This window comes from Zonotrichia leucophrys, chromosome 4, assembly GCF_028769735.1.
Source record: "Zonotrichia leucophrys gambelii isolate GWCS_2022_RI chromosome 4, RI_Zleu_2.0, whole genome shotgun sequence".
Lineage (NCBI taxonomy): Eukaryota > Metazoa > Chordata > Aves > Passeriformes > Passerellidae > Zonotrichia > Zonotrichia leucophrys.
In genome coordinates, this window is record NC_088173.1 from 19,025,476 (window position 1) to 19,048,471 (window position 22,996).

Below are 22,996 nucleotides of genomic sequence, written 5' to 3' on the forward strand. Positions count from 1 at the left end.
TTTGTATTTCCTTCGTTTAACAGTTATTTCTCCTCAGACATACAGATAATTATTGACATTTTAACAAGCCACAGCAGATGAGCAAAGTAATAACTGTGTAAAGTCATAGCAACTGAGGTTTAAAGCTGCCCTACAGAGCTGGGCTACCTGCTGGCCTTAGAAACAGACAAATTCAGACAGATTTCTTGTTCATGACAGGACAAATGAAGAGCAACTCCCTGGAATGGATATAATGGATATTCTGGTACAAATTTGGAGGAGTAAGGCTCAGTCTTCTCTCTGTCATCTGCACCAATTTCTGTACAATCCAGTCTGGACTGGAATCAGTATGTTGATGCAAGTCTTTAAACAGGTATATTCAGTTTGCAGGAAATCTGCCACTGAAAATATAAAGTAGTCCTTGATGTCCACAAGGGTATATTGCCATCGCTAAACACCACTAGTACTAGTATTTATGATCTGCTCTTCTTGTAATGGACAGTGTGCTTATGGAATGTCACAAATTTGTAAACTGAAGTAGTATAAGATAAATATTAAAGCCATTCCTGCTACTTTATCATAAAATAGTTTAAAATTTATAGTAGAGCTTGACATAGTTTTGCACAATCAAGCTTTCTCTAGATGAGATTTCAGCATCAATGTCAATGCTTGAGCACTCAACTACAACAGAAACTATGAAAAATCATAGTAATTATTTTTCAGTGAAGTTCTATTGATTCCAATTTCCCTCTCCAAACAAGAATAATTGCATGCCCAGACTAACTTCTAAATGTCAGATCGTTATGTCCTTTAGAAAGGCTTCTGGAAACACTACTTGCCATTCCATACAGAGATGCATTGAAGAAAAAAAAAACAAAACAAAAAACAGACAGGAGAACATTTAAATAAATTTGTTTTAAAATACATCTGAAAAAAACCCCCAACTTGGAAACCAACGAAATATATAAATATTCCCTGCATACAGCAGCAGTCCTTTTGCCCACAGAAAAACTAAGAAAGTCCCAGTCATTTCAGATTTCTTGTCCCAAGGACACTGATCAATCCTAAACATGTGAATGAGCAGAGAACATTTCACTCCCCGGCTGCCTTAAAAGACATGCTAAAGGGAAAGCAAGATACTATGGTAGGAGCTTCGATGTTGCATGTCAAGTGTTTAATGCAAGAGACACAGAAAAGCAGAATGTTAAAGGAACAGCTGCACAGAAAAAGATCATGTAAAAAAAAACAAGGAGCAGTTTAGATAAGAGGCAATTACAATGAACATTTAGTTTTCATGCTGGGGGCTGATTTATTTAGTAGATAATCACAGGACAACTCCCAACAGTCTCATTTACAAACATTCTAAATCTTAAAACTATTTTCCTGAAATATTTTGAATTGTAGAAACAAAAGTTGCAGACTGAAGTTCCAGAACTAGCAGCAGTTTAGTTGTTAGTATTCCAAAACTCAAAAGCTTGCTGGTAATCCCCATCACTAGACTCCAGAAGAGATACTGACTAGATCATTTTCTGCTTTACTCTTTATGAACCCAGTATTTGTGGATGTTCAGTAACTACTGATACATTGCATGTTGCCAGAACATAGATAATAACCAGGAAATACAGGCCTTAGACTCTGCAGAGCACAAGACTAAATTTCTGCAAGACGAGTTGTGTCTCCTCCACAAGCAAGTTGCACAGACCAAGCTTGCTGAATGGCAGTAAATTTTTAACAGAACATCATAAAATGACTGAAATCATCTGCCTGCTTACTTGGAATACAAGCAAGGCATAAGAATTTCAGAGAGGTGCTACAGCACAGCACATTCTTCATGAACAGCTGGGGTCCTCAGCTGCAATACCAAACCTACCATGGGTTCAAATACCATGATCCTGGTGAATATCCTGGTTCAAATACTCTGATCCTGGAAGTGAAAACTGCTGTATCTAAAAAAATGCACAGCATTGCTGCCACTTTACTCACCCATTGTGTGTTACAAGGCACTGCCTCAGACCCAGCTTGCGGAAAATATCCACCACTATTTCCATTGGTGTGTGGTCTGTCACGGTGAAAGGGCTCATATCAAGGATGCTTCTGAGCTTCAAAGGTCGAGGGCTTTCTGCTGGAAGCGATGGGGTATGCTGGGCAAAACATACCCTGGAACTGCCAACAATCCCCTCCTGCTTCTTTCTAGCACTTTCTTTAAGAAAGACGGGGAAGGGGGAAAAACAGCAGAGGAAGAGGAATTTATATTCCTGGAGTAAGATGTTAACGCAGACATACAGCTCAATCAACAATACCCGGCTCTCGCATATATTTCCACAGCCACTGCTTTATCCCCAGAAAGTGGTTGTGCAAAAATCACAACAGCCATTTGCCATTCAGCTTTAGTCATTATTCAACTAATTGTCTCACTCAATAAGTAACTTTTATTTACTATAAAGAGGTGGAAAGGCTAAGAAAGAAGTACTCAGCTCCTGAAGAAACTGCCAGGGAAAAGTCAGTCTCAATTGACAGCCCCCTGAACTTTGTCCTAATACCCAAGTTAAACCTCCCTCAGTAGAACTTCAGGCCATTCCCTCAGATCTTATCACAGAGCAGAGATCAGTGCCTGCCCCTCCCCTTGCCCTCAGGAGGAAGTTGCAGACTGCAATGAGGTCTCCCCTCAGCCTCCTCCAGACTGAACAGACCAAGTGACTTCAGCCACTTCTCATATGGCTTCCCCTCAAGGCCCTTCACCATCCTTGTGGCGCTCCTTTGGATGATCTCTAATGGCTTTATAACCCTCTGATAATCTGGCACCAAAATTTGCACACAGGACTTGAGGTGAGGCTGTCCCAGAGCAGAGCAGAGCAGGACAATCCCCTCCCTTGCCTGGCTGGAGATGCAGTGCCTGATGCACCCCAGGACACACCGGGCCCTCCTGGCTGCCAGGGCACCGTGACTCTTAAGACACACACAGCCCAAGACTAAGCAACTTTCACTGTATAATCCCAGCAGCTGAAATGAGTCTTACCTGTGAAAGCATTTTCTAAGAAGAATGTTCTGCTACTCCCCCATTTACTCAAGTAAACGCAAACTTTAACTAGTATGGTGTTGGTAATAATATCCAAGTTTTGTACATTCATATACATCCTATGTAATATAATGCCATGGTATACACAGTAGTAAAACCACAGGCAAAAATCTGACTGAAGCAAACAGTGTTCTGTTCACAAAAGATGTTTTAAAAGTTTCTGGAGACTTTTGTCCCTTTCTCAAGTGTCTTTGTTTAAGACATATGTATATATAATAAAAGTCGTTTAAGATGCAACTTGCATCACTTATTTCATGCACTAAATGTTACAGTTTTGTAACATTTTCTTACATAACAGTGTGTTTCCTCCTTATGGTTATGATAGTAGCCTCAAAATCCACAGAATTTTTCTTGCCAGCGCACAAAGCATTATCACAAGTATCACACAAGCACTACTAATATTCACACAGAAAGAGATGTTCCAAACAGAGCTTGTGTGCTCATGTGCCCAGGGACTAATTTCCCATTACACAAACAGATTGAAAAACATAAACCTAAAATAATTAATATTGCACTTATCTCTCCATAATACAACCTTGGTTGTTATAACAAAAGTAAAAAACACACTGTTAGAAAGAAATAGGATATACATTTAAAAATTACTTGGACAGTAATTCTCACAGAATACTGATGGTCAAAATGAGAATTACTCAATTTTGAAGAATGTTACTATAGCATTACTCAAGGAAATGGGGTACTATCAAAATCTCAAAAAACTAAAAAATACCAGATTAGATAATGTTTTGACCTACATGAGTATGACAACTTTTGTTTTTACAAGAGACAAAGAGATGAGGATTATCTTCATTTCAGAGCCTGCTACTGAAGATATATTATCATATAGTTAAATCAACCTGAAGCGTAAAAACATACAGAGTAAATTCTATTTTAAATATAAAATAATACAAACCTATTTAAATTGGTGTATACAATAATGCAATACTGAAAGTTAATTACCTATTGCAATAGTTAAATCTCTTCTTAGAGCAAAGCCCACAAGTCTCTGTGATTCCTTTGACATAATGACAGGAAAACCATTGTAGCTGGTTTCGTTGATCAGGGTTTCTATGTCTTCCACAGTCATATTGTCCTGGGTGAGGACGGCTAAAGGGGGGTCGCTCCGCCGGGGCCTCATCACATCAGCAGCCAGCGTGGTGTGAGTGAATTCTTCCTTGGCGTCCAAGAAAGGATAGCCATTCAGTCGGATGTGAGCCTCATAGATGCCTTCCCTACCAAAGGCATCTCCTACCCACTTACTGGTCATCACTGCAGCCATTAGGGGCACAATATATTCCAGCCCTCCTGTTAGCTCAAACACAATAACTACCAGGGACACTGTCATCCTTGTCACACCACCTGCAAGGAAAATGATAGCCAGTAACATCTGAGTAACAGATAATAATGGTTTTAGAATTTTGTGCCTTCCTGTTGAGACCTACAAACATAACTTTGACAAGAAAGGTCATCTGACAAACGTCCTTCTGCGTAATACCAACAGAAGCAGACAGAGAAAATTAACACAGAACTTCAAGAAGTGAAAAAGAGAGTTTTAGGGAAAATTCATAGAAAGGGAGGTAATAAAGGGAACTGGAAAATATGTACAGTTATTTAATGTAAGCTAAGAACAAAACTGTGTATATCTCCATACCATATCAGGGTTAAAAGTACTGTGAAATGCAAGGAAATCCAGTGATGTAAGAATTTGAAAAAAGAATGGAACTAATTCAAAAATGTCATAGGTAGCAAACCAACAGCTATGTTGTCTAAAGGATTAGGACTTTGATGCTGTTGCTTAATCATAAAAGCTAAACAGAATTATGAGCTGATGAAAAGAAATCTCTTTCTTGGACAACAGAAGACAGGGATTATACTTTCTTTTGTTATTATTTAAAATAATTTTTTTCTGCTAAGGTTTCTGATGCTATATCTTCCTTTAATAAAATAATATGAACTGACTTTCAATTCAATCAAGAGTGATTCAATTTGCACTATTAAAAACCAGAACAATCTCTCCAAAAAATAAATTTGTATCACTAGTTTGATTGCCCAAACATAATTTTCCTTAAAGAAAAGTTCTACTTCTTGCAGAATCTGTCCTAAGAGTTTTTAAGTTTAATTTCTAAGGCAACCAAGTTATAAATGAGGACAAGTTTAGGTCCCCAATTAAGCCTCTTTCCATGAAGTTGATTTTCAGCAATTAGATTTGATAAAAATACCTTACACACTTCTAAAACTTTTGTTTGGAAAATGAATTTCAAGAACAATTTTTTGCAATTCATGTAGATGTGGCAGCTGTTCACACCACTTCCTTCTAATAATTTTAACTGTACGTGACACTGTAAATGCTCTACTTCATATGTTTCAAGGAACTGATTTCTCTGACCAATGTAGTGATGACATCTCTCGATACCAAAAAGAGAAAGCAAACACTACTAAAATTCTCCTATTTCTCATAAATTCAGATTTCACGTTATTTCTCAGATCACAAGGATTTGAGGGTCTTGTGCAGAGAAGTGAAAGTATTATTCTGGAGGGAAGATCCTATAAACAGGTGTTCCAAAACTGCACAAGTTTGTGTTTCCCTTCATTTTTTAATAACTATTTTGCTATATGAAGAAACCAGATACTTATTTGTTATATTTTATTTACCTAAGCATGCAGCAGCACCAACCATGGCATAAAGACCAGGTGTAATACAGTCAGCTCCAACTTCACACCACTCCTTGAAAATGAACCAGTCATGATGGTAGTAAGCCAGCTGCTCCACTGCAATTCCTACAATCCTTCCTGCTATTGCTCCAATTGCCATGCTAGGTATGAACAACCCAGATGGAACCTGCAACAAAAACAGAACTGTTGGCATGCTGCTGCTGGGAACATAGCTGACACATGACTTAAAAAGTGATTTTCTGTATTTTTTTTCTGAAAGAGATGTAAATACTTAAACTGTCACATTAAAACCACGGTAAGTGACCTTGGAAGGTTTGTAGATAGAATTCTACTGATATCTTTGATCGACCTGATTAGGAGAAACCACTTTATGAGCATGTTTGTTTATATCTTACCGTGTTTAAGAGAAAATCTACCACCAATACAGGACCAAGAACTAGACACAGTGCCAATAGCACAATTCTTTACCATGTGTATGTCTGGTGTGAACTGTGCTAATCATAAAGGAAAGAGCTCCTTATCATTTCCTGTCTCCCTTATTCCTTTACGTTCCTCAGAGTCAACATTCACTTACTAAACAGGACTGCCTTCCTAAACTGCTTCCTGACACTGCTATAAATTACCTAAACAGGTGAGTTTTAAAAGAGGCCTTGTACTATTATTGCTGTTTCCTGTAGAAATGAGTGCATATAGACTGCTAAACACACCAAGAGAGAAAAAGACAAGATAATCCCCACTGCAAAAAGCAGGTAACACAATAGCTTAAACAAGAAAGAAGCTCCTACTGTCAGCTTAGTTACTTAAAATGTTTTTCTGCTACTACTAAAGCCTTGTCACACAACCATGGCTTAGTAAAATATTAATGTAAACTTCCTTTTATCAACAGTTTCATATGAAGAAACTATTGTACATCTTTTCTTCGCCTTACGAAGCCAATCTTTCCAAAAAACATACTGGTACCTACATGTCTCATTAAACTGTAAATGCCTGCTGCTTCTCCTCACAGCAGTTGTTAACATCAAGATATTTTATACTGTGACTGAGGTATAGATGTAACTACAAAAAAGGAGCAGAATTTTTACTTTGCCTAAATGCATCTCATCCCATCTTGATTAAATAATTTAATTAAGTGTAACAGGACACATCATGTAATTTTTCTTGTACTGTCCAGCTGTGAAATTTAAGTACTGTGGAATTCCAAACTATAGATTTTGGTGTGGTATTCAATAGCTGTTGCAGAAGTGTATTTCAGAATTGTTGTTGTTGTTAGTGTTATTGTATTTTGTCTGTATTTATGGTTGCAAAGATTTTTAACAACAAAGAAAAAGCAAACATAGCTTATAATTATTATTACTTTGTATTTTGTCTGTATTTGTGTGTGCAAAGATGATTTCTAACCAAGAAACCAAGGGAAAACTAACTTTGTGTTAGACAGTCACCAGCATGGGTTTTGAGACAAAGTTTAATAATCCTTAATTCCTATACTGAATTACCTAATATTTCAGTGTTTACAGAGGTAATATTCAATTTTTTCATTTTAATATTTTAGTCTAGTATTCAAATTGTGCATTTATACCACTACTGTTATTACATACAATTAATTATGCATTTAAGACCCTTCCTAACTGCTAAAATCAATTTTTTTTTCCTGTGTGAAATTCTTCCTCAGTGAACAGTGCAACTGTACCCTGACAAAATTCCGTATTTCCAACATAAAAGTAACTAAATAAACTGCTGAAACTGCCTCAGATCCTACTGTGCTAGCAGTATGCAATAGAAATTCAGTCTCCATGTGGAAATTGCATCCAAATTATTTCTGGTCCTTTGGTAATATAACTTTTTATGCACTAGCTCCTTCTCTTCTTTCCATCATATGTGGGTAATGGTTACAAGTCTAACTGTAATTATGATTTTACAGGTCTATTTGTTAGCATAAGCCTGTGAATCACAAATCACAAAGGGGAAAGGAATCTTCCCAGAGAAGTAGCAAGGGAAAACAGCTACGTTTTTCCTCTTCTCGGCTTTCTTCTCTGGGACAAGCTCAAATTACACTCCAGAGGAAAAGATTTGTTCTGTGTCATCTTTGGAAGAAGCAAGGATTAGGATCCACCTCTTTGGTAGTGCCAGTGTGTACCAGTCATGTTCTGAGGCAAAACTGTAACCGCTTCCCACGTGCTGATCAGCATTTAGACACAGTAATGAGTCTACTGATAAAAAGCAATACAGTACAGGTGCAAAAGCATGAAAGAAAAAAATAAAACAAAACAAAAAAAATGCTGCCATATCAGCCTCCTAGTAATGCATTTCCACAGCAGTACTAGCAGCAGGAATCCCTTTGCCTCACTGGCAGCAGCTGGGTAGCTTTGCTCACCTCACAGGAAAGCAGTTCCTATGGGGAGCATGTGTGTTTGCAGATGGCTACAGCTCCAGGAATAACAAAAGACCTGGAGAGCCCAGAGGATCTTTTATAATTATTTAAATGACAGTGTAATATTATTTCTTCTCTTTTTTTTCCCTTCTATTTTGAATTTACTTATTTTAGAGAGATAAAGCCTAAACCAAATGAATATCATTAAACTAACATCAACTTCTCCAGATCCTGGCTGACATTCTAACTAACCACATGCTTTAAAGCATCCAAGAAATTAATGTAGCCCAGCTCCATGAATGACAGCAACATAACTCCTTGCCTATTGGCAGAGTAATAAATATATTGTCACAGCTTCACAGAAATATTTCCACATGCTGAAATTCTGAGAAAATGAACCAAACTCAAATGAAGTACAAGCTCTCCCATTCTGTAAAGCAGTGAATTCTATCCAGTATGCAGTGTGACCTTGTGGTGTAACCCCATGTCAAAGAGCCAGATGCACATAAACATGTGAATGGTAATGTCCCAGATATAAATGAAACCCAGTAAGTGAATACAAAACTAAACAACAGACTGAAGTGGTCACCTCACACAACAGTGCCTGAATTATGGACCTAAGGAAGACTAGCTTTTGAAATACACTGTAAGCTTCCTCTCACCCACCAGCCAACATACAGAACATAACTTCAAATAACAACCTGCAACATCTTCTAAAATATCAAAACATGAGAAACACAACACGATGTTATTGTTCTGTCAGTTACAGAATAGTTGAGGTTGAAGATGCCTGCCCCAGACTGTCTGCCCCTGCTCAAGCAGGGTCACCCTCAGCAGGTTGCTCGGGCTTGCAACCAGTCAAGGTCTGAGTACTTCCAAGACTGTTCTCTGCACAGCACATTCCAATGAACAAACACCCTTACAGAAAGAAAGTGTTTTCTTAAGCACACTGTTACATGGAACAGCAACTTACACTGAAAAGTTAAGGCAAACTGAAACACAAATCTTGCTTAGTGAACATTCTACAGGAAGTTTTCATCAAGACACATTTGATTATGATGTACTTGCAAAAAAAAATGAAGGGAGCCTGACAAGACAGAAAATGATGAAGGCGTGACAGTTCTATATTATCACTCAGAAAACAGCCACAGACTGGGGAGAAGCTGAAGCCACCTCCAAAACAGATCTATCAAACAACTGGGTGTCATGGTTTGACCAGGAAGGAGTGGGAATTCTGGGAAGCTGTGGTCAAACCAATGAAGGTTTTGGGTTTCATACTGACACCTGGTGTAGCCAGTGGGGTTTGGACACACCTCCGAGAATACACAGGGGTTAAAAGCAGGGCACTGCCCTGGCACTTCCTCTTTGGACATCGTTGGGCGAAGAGGTCAGATCCCTTCCCCCGCCCGGCCCGCTGCTGCTGGGCGGGGGAGGGGCCGCCATGCCGTAGGCCTGGGGCCTGGACAGAGGTGGGGGTTGAGGGGGCTTTCAAGGATGGAAGGGTGGGGGAGCCCCAAGAGACATCGAGACATCGGGCAGCCAGCCCCCCCCCCCCCCCCCCCCCCCCCCCCCCCCCCCCCCCAGGAGAGCAGCCAGCGAGAAGGGGGAGGAAGACTGCCCGGCCGGAGCGGCAGCGTGTGGGCAGCGTGCGTGGGAGTCGCTCCGGGACCGACAGACAGAGACTGAAAACTTTTAACCCTTTCTTGCATGATTGGGGCCTTGCAGAAAATGCTAATCCTCCTCGAAGCTGAATAAGAAGGGAGATGAGAGATGAGATGAGATAAGGACTTTGGCCCGGAGATTGTGGAGATGATTGGATGGGGAGAGATGATTTGGAGTGGCCTTTTGGCTGGACTTTTCTTGTAGCCATGGACTCAGTTGTTCCTGTGACACAGAGACTGCATTTAGGGGGAGGCAGTGCCTCAAAACCAGGAGGGTTCATTCGTGAGGACCCCCCGGCCCCAGGGGGTTGGAAAAATATGGGGGGGACAGTTGTCCCAAAAGCAGAGACTGTGCCTTTTTGGAGTGAGACAAGGCATCCTTGAAAGACCACCCTAAAAGCAGCTCTGGCCATGTCTCGGTGGTGAGAGCACTGGGCATGGAAGGAACATGTCACAAGCGGCAAAAGGACTTTTTTTTCCCCCCGGGCGGTGCCGAAGTGACAAGGAAGCATCCGAGGTTTCAGTGTGTTTCCAGAAGCCTATGGAACAAGAAGGACTCCTTTCCTCTTCATGAACTGCAGTTTGAGTATACTAAAGTGTCGTGCCGGGCTGGGCAGTTGGTGTTTTTGAGAGAATGTATTGGATTGGGAAAGTCAGGGAGTGGGGAGGAGGAAAATGGTTTTTTTGTAAGGTTTTCAATTTTTTTCCTTTTTCTTATAGTCTTTCCCTATTTTTCCTGTAGTTTTAGGTAATAAAGTGTTCTTTATGTTTAAGTTGGAGCCTGTTTTGCTTATTCCTGGTCACATCTCACAGCAGACACCAGGGTGAGGCATTTTCATGGGGGGCACTGGCTCTGTGCCAGGCTCAAACCATGACACTGGGAAAAACAAAAATTATGCTGTCTGTAATGGAGATGAAATTTCCATTACAGTCACATGAACAAAACCCACTTTCTCATCACAGGATGCAATACTGGAAAATACAGCAGAAGAAATCATGGTCTCCTTTTAACATCTGTAGTAATTAGATTTATGTGAACAATGAGGAGAGTGAATATAAGAATGACCATAGTATGTGTATAGGGTACAGTCTGTTCTTCTTCCAAGTAACAGGAAGACTAGGGAATCTGAGTGGTTATGCTCAAACTTTGCTCTTGGAAATTTTAGAATCATCCCTTATTGCTGAATCAGGCCCATACAGACATCCATCCACACAGTTACTGCTCCCTACTGCATTTAGCACATTTCTATTCAGCTGAACAAAGGATTATTCTGAATTTAATTAAAGTTATTACTGTTTGCTACAGGACTTGCTTACTAACTAAAAGAAAAAAGACCTCTTTTTAAAAGAAATAATATGAAAAAAATAAACAAAGCTTCCAGCCTTGAGAGTTGGGAAATGAGAAAGGCAATAATTAAATGATGACAGCAGATAAGAGAGCTACTGCATTCACACTTACCTTGATACCAAAAGTGAAGACTGTCATGATAATTTTAAATATGAGTGCTAAACACAACTGCCATATAGCTGAATAGACTCCAGTGCCTGCTGGGCGGTCAGGAATATCATCTACAATTTTGCTTGCGTTCATATCATTTCTGTAGTCACACAGCGAGGAGGATTCCAATGGCCCACAGTCTGTGAAGAGCTCCTTAATAAGCTCACTGGTGTTCAGCCTTGTGTATGGATTAGGAAATGCAATCACAGCTGTTATTGCTGCAACAATAATAACCTCCAGGACAGGATACTTCCCAAATTTTGTAGATTTGCGTCGACGACACCATGCAATATTTGCTCGGATGAAAAATGCTCCCCAGAGCCCACCAAATACTCCCAGAAGAATAAAAGGAAGCAGTTCAAAAAGGTACCAAGGAGTGTGATATTCCACATAAAAAAGGACTAGGCGGCTATTACCAAAAGGATTGATGGACCTTAGAACAAATGCAGCTACTAAAGCAGCAAAAAACGATCTCCATAAAGTTTTCAGTGGGAAATAGTAACTGACCTGCAAAAGACAATACATGAGAATTATTAGTGATTCAATGAAAGGCTTCTGCATGTGTTAGAATACTGCTGCTCACATGGTATAAGCTAAAACAACTGCTCTGCTTTGTGTCTCTTACTAGCCTTCATGAGAACCAGTGTGTACTAGCTGTACTCTCACATTTCCTGCTAATATTTTCATCTCCTTTCAACCTCTATTGAAAGGTTTATGTGTTATTTTTAAGATGTATGATTAAAACTAACAAAAAAAATTAAAAAGCCTCAAAACAGAACATGCAATTTCATTTTTTAAGCCCCACATAGCCTGATTTGAATTTTAAGACAGTTTTCTTCTTCATTTTCTGGCAACAGAGGAAGTCCTCAAAATACCCTAACAACATAACAAAATTACACATGAAAGAAGTATCTTCCCTACTTTTCAATTCAGAGATTTTTAGGGCTTTAATTGTCTTTAAAAATAACAATGATAGAAATAACATTCTTACATATTTTGAAAATTACAATTAAAACTAATTTAGTATAAAACATTTTTTGGAGAAGAGAATTTCCTAGCTTAGGAGGTAAGTTTTACAGTATATTTACCCTTTTAATAATTATCCTATTTTTGTTAATTATCATATAATTGTGTTTAGTGTCTGAAGCTTTAAGTATTGGTTAAAAACTTGGTTTACAAAACTGTCCAATAAGTCTTGAAAGCCTTTTTCAAAAATTAAGAGCCTCATATTTTTTTTCCAGAATAAACTCCTAGACTGAAAAGCTGCTGTGTCCCTATCTGTATGTAAACTGTAGTTATTAACAGACTTGGCCCTTTTCCAGAATAAAATAACTGAGAATAAAGTAAGGCTGACATTCATTTAAAAAAAAATATATCTTCAGGAGTTCGCTGGTAACAGGACTCTTGGCTTTGAAATATGGGTCAAAAAATAATTTCCTTCTTAGGAGAGACTCCATAGCTTAAAGGAGTCAGAAATTATTTAAAGTAAGACAGATTTTTTCAAACATTTATTCTTCAATGCCATCTCTTGACATACCTCCTCCAGACTGAAAAGGACTCCACCAATTGGGGCACCAAAGGCTACAGACACTCCTGCTGCTGAGGCAGCTGACAACACCTGGAAAACAATAAAGGGGAGGGGTTTGTCACAGTCTATGTTGTAAATATGAACAACAAAATCTCGCTATAGCTATAAGCCAAGTTTGCTCATGATAGGGCAGAGCAGGTGCATGGCAGAGCAGATCTTCCCCCTGCAGCCCTGGCAAGAGCCATGGCCTGTGAGCAGGAGCCCAAGCAGGAGCAGGTTTCTGGCAGGCACTGCAGGGTGTGGGTGAACCAGGCTGGGCAGCCCTGAATGGCCGCACCCTGCGGAAAGGACCCATGCTGAAGATATTTGTGAAGGACTGTCTCCCATGGGTGGGGGCCCACCCTGGAGCAGAGAAAGAGTATCAAGAGGAAGGAGCAGCAGAGACACAGTATTCCCTTGTGCCACTTTGGGATAGAAGAGCTAGGAGTGAAACTGAGCCTTTCTAGAAGGGACAGTGGGAGCAAGATACATTTAGCTTTGTTTTCATTTCTCGCCAGTCTACTGTGGGCAGTCAAGGACCTTTCCTCAGGTCTGGTCTGTAATGGCAACTGGTGAGCAATCTCCCAGTCCTCATCTTGACCTCTGAGCTTTTCATCTTACTCTCTCCTGGTGTCCTGCCAACTCAGAGGGGTGAGAGAACTGCTTGGCCGGCACCAAGTCTAACCCACCACACTCGTTAACAACAGCGAGCTGGAACAGGGCACAGAACACTGCTGTCACCAGGAACACTTTGGTCATGGGTTCAGATACTCTGCTGTCCTCACCACTGAAGACACCCATCAATTACCAAAGTTTAGAGACAAGCACAGAAAGAATTTAAATAAAACCAAATGGTCTCTGAAGAAGAGACCATTCCGGAGTGGAGACCAAACTGACTCTGCCACAGAAATTATTTACCTGTCAGAATGCTGGGGATAATACATTGTTTTTAACATAATAAATAACAACTGATAATCACTAAACATTGTCCAAGAGAACAAAGATCATCTTTTAAACAAATCAATGTAAATGCACCAATATTCAATATATTCTAGAAATGATTTTTCAAGAACTTACCTCTCTTTTTTTAGCTTCATTTGTACTGTATTTTGGAAAGAGGTAGGAAAAAATATTCCCACAGCAGCAGGCAACATGTACCAAAGGACCCTCTTTTCCTAAACTTAAACCTGATGCAACAGCCAAGACTAAAGTAATTGTTTTTATCATCAAAGTCCACTTCCCCAAGTAACCTCTGATGATGAAGCCGCTCAAAATAGTTTTTATCTGGAAGAAATAAAAAAAATGTATGTGTTACTGCATTCTTCAATTTTCAGAAAATAATTCATCCTTTAATTTTAGCTGCAGAACTTCAATGCCAGCAGTTTCAAATGACTAACTTTGTCACACTTTAAAACACGTATCATTCAGATTGCCACACTAGGTCTCTCTGCCTGCCAGAAGCTTTTCATTTGCAACTTACTCTAAAACACTGGGTAATAACATACAACTACAGTACAAATTACATTTAGTAGAAAATTAATCTGCAGCAGCTTCTTAAGATTGGATGAATCAGTTTATGATGTAAATTATGTAAAAAGGCAGAAAATTTCTAAAGGAAAAATTAATCTGCAAAAACCACACTCAAGATCAATCTATTTTAGCAATTATCCCAACTTGCACCAATATCACCCCTGTTTTCTCTTTGTGTTTTACCATCACTACATAAAAATCAACAGTAGATTTCTTCACATAAAGATGGAAAAGATCACCCTATGTGCACCAGAAAAATCTGTCACTTGCCAAAGGTATTACTGTGCTTAAAAATGCTATATTATAAGCCTGGAAAATATGCCCATGCAGAGTAAATAATATACAGCTACCATATCACAACATGTCCATAAATAGGATGTACATTAAACAATGGGCAGCTGTGTCTAGAAAGTAAACACAGCTAGATTTGAAAACCAATTTAAGATGAAATTTCTTCTGGAATAATGGCACAGAACTACTCCAGGCTTAAACAGAGGTGGATAAAAAATATTTACAGAAAAACTGAAGAAGTGAGACTGACCAGATTGATTTGACTTTGGATTTTTCTCTCCCATTTTGTGGACAGTAGCAGACAGCAATTGCAAACAGTGAGTTTTTCAGGATAATACACATTTCATATTGTGACTGTTCATTGGTTTGTGCTAGTTAAGGCAGCTAAAGGCATTGCAACAAAAGATTGATTGCTCTATCAAAACTGTGTCAATGTATCACTGCTCTCTTATCACCATAGGGAGGGCGTGGACGACGCGAGGTTTGAAATCATTCTTCAGAAGCACACTAATCCAAACGGGTCCTTAAAAAGTGGTCCCAACAGAAGTAAAATCTACTAACTCAGGCGATTCTTTTAAGTTTGGGGTATTTTCTCAGAAACAATTAGCAAAATTACCATGTTTGCAGTTTGAATATTGTATTAATATATTTCTTCAAAGACACAGGGTGCTTCCTCTTGCCTTTCCCCTGACCCACTAAGGCAGCAGTAATCTACACATTAATATGAAACATCTATTTTATATATATATATATATATATATATATATATATATATATAGTTAGACCTCACCTCAGGTATCCCTGAGCCACAGGCGTAGGGAGCAAATACCTTCACCAGAGAAACTGCTAAGAAGGCAAAGCTCAAAGCCCAGAAAATGTACATGATGTAGTTCATTATGTATGAACCTGGACCCTAAAAGCAAACACAAAATGTCAGAAAACAGGTTTGACATAAGAGCAAAATCACTACTTAAAATAATCCAGAAGTACTTCTGCTGCAAGTACATTAATACACATATTTTGAGGCACAGTAATTATTGCCAAGAGAGAGTTTTGTTTGAAAAGCATGAAGCCATGACACTTGCACATTAGCACAGACTTATAAAAGAAACTGTTCTAACACTTCCTCTTGAAAAGAAAAAATAAACATTGAACATGTATATTTTTAATAGCTAACAGCTGCTAAAATCTAGTGAATATTGAGTAAATCTTCCTTATTTTAAAAATGTGATAGAAAAAAATCAAGCAAATCTATTCTTAGTTATCAGAGAATACCATAGATGGATATTTACACACAGCTATTATCAGGAATAGAAATTCTTGTGCTATCAACAGCTCTATATTCTCATAACTTCCTTACATTTGCAATACTCCAAGCTCCCTTGCAATTCATGAAATACACATTTATTACACTATAGTCTAGTAATCAATTCAAATGCTGAAAAATGGCACAGACAGTACAACCCAAATTCATGTTTAGAATCCTAACTTTAAGACCATTTTTTTTTTCCCTACTCAGCCAAGCTGTTGAACACGACCATCAAAGAATACTCACTTCTGCTTGCCCGATTATTAGCTCTGCCCATGTTTTCCACTGCGGACATTTATCTCTCTCTTCAAATGTGGTCTCATTTGAACCCCAACAACACTGCTCATGGTTAAACCACAAAGCACTAAGGCAAATGCCTTCCTTCAAGTCAGTCATCCAGTCAGCAGCTATGTCAATTAATCCTGCCAATGCCCCTGTTGTAGAAACAGTTTTGTATTAATGTTCTGGTAAAAAGAAATAACACACACGGCTAAAATGAAGGAATGTGCTTGTATTAACTGAAGTATTAGGTATTAACTTAATTAAATGAATATTTAATATACTACTGATTTCCAGGATTATATCCTGGTTTTTGTTATGGTAAAACTAATATTTGCTGAAGAGTTAAGTACTTTGCATATTTCCCAAGTTACATGGGATTTTTTTTGCCTTTTTTTTCTGTATACCACAGTTCTCCAACAGTCCACTGAAACCAAGGAGTTAAGAGTAGAAAGTGAACTGTTACTTTTTTGTGATGAAGCAGTTATACAGCATCAAGCCTCCTGGAAAGAGATGGGATTCACCTGTCTAAAAGGTGGAAAAGGATTCTAGTCTATGTGTCGTCAAGTCAAAGCAGTACTTCAGTAGAACAGAATTTCAACCAAATTATTAAAACAGGTAAACATAAGATCTCCTTGTGACTGAATTCAAGGTTGTACCATTTAGGATCCACTAGACATAGAAGGCATCTGAGACTGAAAAACCTACCAGTGTGCAAGACCAGAATTTGCTCACTTTGTTACTCAGAAACAGAATAAAGGAATTTTAATAAACAGCAGCTTAAGGGGTTGAAAACACTACACTGCATGTTCCCACTGAAATCATCATAAACAATTTCCAGTGATTATACAGATTACACACTTCTGGTTTGTGCATCCAGAAGTATATAAACATGCTACAAACTTTGCATATATATTAATTTATATGTGATTTGTGAAAGTGATTATGCATATACCTAAGCAGTAATTATACTGTAACCATGCTTTTTAATAAGCATAGCCTTACTCCACAACTAACTTTGCTAACATTTAATCTAAAATGTCTAAATGTCTATTTGAAGTACTTATTTTGAAAAACTGCGCACAAAGTTTGTGACCATTCCTTACTGCAAGTTTTAGTCACTTCAGACTATACTAACAGAAAAAGCAGCAGCACTGCCTGACCACAGGGCCACAAACTATTGGATGGTTTTAGCTGTAAAATCCATTCTAAAATACATTAACAATGAAAGAGAGAATTCAAGTCTAAGTCAACAAACTCTACCTGTTAAAGTCAGTATTTTCTGTGGAAGAACCTCTGTAAAGGTACAACATAAACATACAGCTAAAATTCACTAGTCCATAAATACACGGTTTACAGGGAAGTGTGCTTGCCAAAACTACACATATACCAGAGCTACTTTTACAATCAACACTTCCACAAGAAATGCTACAGGTAAAATCCAAAATTTTACAGAAAGGGAAAACATAAATCTCAGTCACAGGATTAAAGAACATTGATACTTTAGTATGTGGAAGTTCAAAAACACTTGAGAAATTCTCTCTAAATTCAGTGAGGATTTTGGTTCCCATCTGATCAGTAAACCCTCAGCTCAAAATGGTGAAGCTTGTCAATCGAGATAGTCAACTTTTTTCTTCCCTTATGGAACTCCTGTAGTAGACTGAACCAGCTCTTAGCTGGGTTGGTGGAGAACAAAGGAAAAACACAACAACTATACTTGCTGACAAATAAGAAAAGAATCCTTTGTGTTTTCATTTACCTGATGCCAAACCAGTTAATGTGACTACCAACCATCCTGACCATGCATCGTACAAACTTTTTGTCATCTCCCATGCTGATTCTTTCTTCTTGCTGTTAATCTGCAAAGAGAAATCAGTATGTAGAGTTGTATGTATTTCAGTAATATGAATAATGAAACTAAAGGAAGTATGACATACAAATTGCACGATGCAAGCAAATAAACTCTCTCGAAACCACAAGTGTTCTGCTTGTATTTAGTGCTTCACATAGATAAATCAGCTTAATTATTCAGACATCAAGCAACTGACAGAGAAACATATATTTGCTTAATTTAAAGAACTAAAATCCAGGAAATACATTATTAGGATAATTAAATACCTTCTGTGGCATACACCTAAACTGTTAATTTTAATATTATTTCCCTCCTATACATTAAATATTTTTGAACTTCAATTGAACTGTCAGCATACAAATAATAAGCTATTTCATATGATTCAAATTCCAAAACTTCTACTTCAAATATAAACAACTTTATGTTTAGACTAAAAAACACATATAAGTAAAATAAAATAAAAAACTGGATAATTACCCTAAAGTACTTCTAGACAACTATTATTGTACTGAAAAAGTTGCTATTCTTATTTTATCCTTATTTACTCTGCACACTTAGCTGCAGCGGCAGAGACACTTGTGTCAGTACAAACGCAATATACATCATGCTTCACTTTTCTGTACCAGTACCACCAAAACCACTATTGTACTATTACAATTACATCTACACTGGAAAATAGCCTTAAATACACTAGGATGAAAAAAAATGCAGAACTTTAAAAAAGGTATTTGGGTGACAGGGACCTATTCCCTCTCTATTAAATTACTGCTTCTTTTTGAAGTTATAATAATGCTGCAAGACTGCAGGTATCCAACAAAGCAGTGCTTTTAAAACAGTATTCAAGTAGTTTTAGCTGATGTAACTATGTACATATTTAAAGGACATGAATATATATTTGTATGTGTTACAAAAATCAGACCTTCACTCCAACATCCAACCAAAAAAGTTTAATTAATCTCAAGTACCCGTCTATGCCTTTCTCTGTCTTTGCACTTCTCTCGAACCCAGTCAATGGTATGGAAGTCATCGTATGTTCCTACTCCAGGAATTGGCTCATCCAGAAGGTCCAGTAAATGTGTTGAACTGTTGATATTTCCTCCATTTGTCATTGTATAATGAGTTCCTGCAGCAGAGAAACAGAGGAATCAATTAATTTGGTGATAAATGAAGTATTCAAACTGTGTTCATAGCACAGAAATTTATGAACAAGTAATTAAGACACTTTCCATACTAAGCATATTGTATTGTCATTTAGGTATCCCAATGCTGCATGCCACTCCTCTTTACTGTAATTCAGCTGTAAGTTCAATTTGTGTATTAGTGACTTTGTGTTTCCAGTGGTTAAATAGAAATGTCCTAGTCAAATTATTGTTCTGTGTCCAGACTCCAGAAAACCTTGAATAGAAGCAAGTGGAAAAAAAGAGCAACTTGGACACACATTTAACTTGAAGTTTGTTTCAGTCTATGAACTACCAGAGGAAAACCTGTTTGTACAAAAACAAAGCAAGGATGATTAGCTAGAAAGTTCACAGTACCTTCCTTTGTAACTAGTACTTTCTAAATATACATTCTATTGATTACCAATCTCCTACACATCTAAACCAAACCTAAAATACATTATTAACAGATTGTAAATGCATCTAAAAAGCAACAAGAAACCAAACAAATACTTTTGTATTTTGTTTTTACGTATTTTTTTCAGGTATATCACAGAGCAGTCCTTGGTAATGAAATTTTGGAAACATTTTATAAAGAAAATATCTTCTGCTAATTTGTCATCACCAGGTAGTTTCTTCACAAGCAGCTTGCAGAGCAACAGCCCCAGGAATATTTACTGCACTGATCAGAATAAGAAGAGCAAGAGGGGGGTACTGAGAAGTTTTCCATTTTCAAAAGTGATAAAATAAAGTTTTCACTTTTTTTAAGCTTTCAAATGTCATAAATTCTGTAATATATCAGGTTTTTTTTCTTAGTCCTCACTTGTTTGACTAAGAACAAAATATTTTGCCCAACAATATACAGCACGCCACAGTAATCTTTATTCATAAAGACATAGGCTCAAGCTGACCAAGATTTTATCAGTTCAGATAGACACCAGAACTCATTTCAGTGTAGACTGACACTGGGATTTTTACACAAGTGGGGGGTTTTTTAACCTGGGGTGGTTTTTTTGGGTTGTTTTTGTGGTTTGTTTGTTTGTTTATTTCCAGGCTTCTTTAATTGAGCTTCTTGGTATTGTCATCAGAAATTTCCAACTAACCAAAAACCAAAACTAACAAACAAAAAGCTGTCAAAGGACGTACCTGTAAACTTCCAAATGCTAGAAATGCTGAATTCACCAGCCCAAGCCCTCATAATAACTCACAATTACATTTACACATAAGTAAAATGTGCCTTTTGTGAATTCTAAGATCTAGAAGAAGTAGTGTGACACCTGGCAGTACACTGTGACCAAAGTGGTGCCTCAGTCATCCATTGCTTAAGAGGTCATGTTGATGCCTACTGTAACATAGTGTTTGCTCAGACATTTTCTCAGTGGTAAAAGACAAAACAAGAAAATAATACAAAATTCATATTAAGACAAAATGCAATTATAATTTTCAAGATACACAAACAACTATTATTATTTATTCTATAAAGATTTTTTAAAAAGTACAGAAAACAATGCAAATGTAGCAGACAGTTCTCCAATAACACCAATATTGTTCTCTTATGTGAGCCTGGCTGCCATCTTTACCTTAATACCTTGTTCCCCAGTCTATGCCATACTAAATTCCCCCTCATCTATTTCCCATAGCTAAGCCCTGCAAATCTCTTCCCAAAGCTGCTGCCAGTCTCTCTTAAGGCAGATGTAAAGAAGCATTACCTATGCTTCCATTAATAAAAGGCTAACAACAATTTAAATCAGGTTTGCTAATAGAGGTGATTGTGAAAACCTTGCTTTAGGATAAGGAATTCAATTTCCTTGCCACTTCCAATTCTCCTAACTAAAAGTCTAAAATACATGCCTGGATAGCTGAAAAGGCAAGGTGATCTTGTGGAAGAGATACTAACAAAATTCACAGTGTGATAACTAGTTTAGCTCTCAGAACTAAGACAGTAACAGAATACATTATTAAAGTATTATTTTTACATGAAATCAGCTTCCTCTGGCAAAGCAAGGGGACATAAATTAACCTCACCCACAGCTTAATTATTAATCTCCTACAAAGCTCCAATGTATTGACACAGTTTCCTGAACCTGAGTGAGCAGGGTTGGGCAAAAGCTTGTCTTTGCTCTGGAGGAGTTGGTTTTATGCCCTGCTATAAACGAAGCAGTGCCTAACTACAAGGAGCATGCAATCCTATGCCACAGAAGGCAAAGGAAAGTTGAGAGTTATAAATGAATCACAAACAGTAAAGATTATTTTATGCATATCACAAGGTGCTAAATTGGAATTCCCACCAGGGGATTATCAGAGATGCTATCATCAGAGATGGCGCTACACTAACTGCACCTGACCCACAGCAGAACTACAAATGATGATGGGCATTGTCTAGATACAGTAAAAATCCCACTGAAACTATGTCACATTCCTACTTTGCCAACAGCTGCTGGCACACCAAATACTGGAATGTAAGTGATATTTGTATGATGGGGAAGAGACACAGAAGAAGATATGAAGCTGAAGAGGAGGTTTTGTTGAATACAGAGCTGCCATGAGTGCCTGATGCAACAACTGAATAGCTGTAATCGTGCACCAAGTGAAAAAACAGGCAGCAGTGAGTGTGGCAGCAAGGCTTCCTCAGAGGACCATGAAGAGGACACCTGTACAAAATCTGCTGCTCAGTATCTAAGATACAGATCTCTGAGATAACATTCTCCTGCTAGCATTATGATCTATGTAGTATACAACTATTCTAAAGTGGATGTTAGAGAAAGATACTTTTACTGGGACTCAACATTTTTCCAACCTTTCTACCCTTCCTTCTCCAGAATTTCACACAGCAAGATGCTCCTTCCAGCTATGAAGATAATGATTCTCATCAGCATAAATGCACAAATTCTCACTATCTACTCCCAGTTCCAAAGTCTCATTAAACGCAATGTTAAAATTCTCACCAGAACACAAATATTTCATCACAACATTCTAACCATCAGGCAGGAGATCATCATTACCTAGATAAATTGTAGCACTTAGCAAACCTTCAGAAATATTTCCTCTTCCGTCCTCTCCCTCTTCCCCACTCCTTAAGTTTCAAGATGCTTTCACAGGCTACGTGCCTTTCACCACAACAGAAGCAGTTTTGGTCTTAAAAACCACAACAAGCACTTAGCATACAAGATGTATAGGTTTAGCTTCCAGCTATGATAAGAGAACACTTCTAAAGTTCGTATGAGGACACCCAAGCCATTTTGGAGCCGTAAAGAAAGTAAAGTCTTTTTGTTACATATGAGCTTGCTTAAGTTTTTAGGAGATTGGAAAGTAATGGTAAAAGTGTCATGCAGAACTTTAATTAGTACTGTTATTCCAAACTAACCCATGCTACTAGAGAGGGAAACAGTAGATTGATGTTCTCAGAGACTTAGCACAATTTGTAAGAATCCTTATAAAGCAAATACAGTCATTATACACTTTGCAAAAATAAGGCAAAATCACAGAATTCAAAGACCTTAAAGATCATCTAGCTCTTGGGCAAAGACACCTTTCACTAGACAGGTTGCTCAAAGTCCCATCCAACCTGGCCCTGAACACTTTCAGGCATGGGGCATCTACAGCTTATCTGATGGGCATCCTGTTTCAGTGCCTCACCACCATCACAGTAAAGAATTTCTTCCAGAATCTAATCTAAACCTCCTCTCCAAGTGAAGCCTTTCCCCCTCATCCTGTCACTACTTACCCTTATAAACAGTCTTTCTCCATCCTTCTGGTAGG

At 38.1% G+C, this 22,996-nt stretch overlaps 1 protein-coding gene across 4 annotated transcripts in view; it reads right to left on the minus strand.

Moving 5' to 3' along the window:
- CLCN3 (chloride voltage-gated channel 3) overlaps positions 1 to 22,996 on the minus strand; it is a 59,559-nt gene that overhangs the window by 5,111 nt on the left and 31,452 nt on the right. For all 4 annotated transcript variants that reach the window (XM_064710666.1, XM_064710664.1, XM_064710665.1 and 1 more), the window contains 10 exons: positions 19,046 to 19,203; positions 17,988 to 18,087; positions 16,196 to 16,383; positions 15,431 to 15,553; positions 13,897 to 14,103; positions 12,790 to 12,870; positions 11,214 to 11,759; positions 5,705 to 5,891; positions 4,013 to 4,411; positions 1,963 to 2,179 (listed from right to left, as the gene is read on the minus strand). In XM_064710666.1, the coding sequence (XP_064566736.1) occupies positions 1,963 to 2,179; positions 4,013 to 4,411; positions 5,705 to 5,891; positions 11,214 to 11,759; positions 12,790 to 12,870; positions 13,897 to 14,103; positions 15,431 to 15,553; positions 16,196 to 16,383; positions 17,988 to 18,087; positions 19,046 to 19,203 (2,206 nt within the window). The remainder of the gene's footprint in view (positions 1 to 1,962; positions 2,180 to 4,012; positions 4,412 to 5,704; positions 5,892 to 11,213; positions 11,760 to 12,789; positions 12,871 to 13,896; positions 14,104 to 15,430; positions 15,554 to 16,195; positions 16,384 to 17,987; positions 18,088 to 19,045; positions 19,204 to 22,996) is intronic.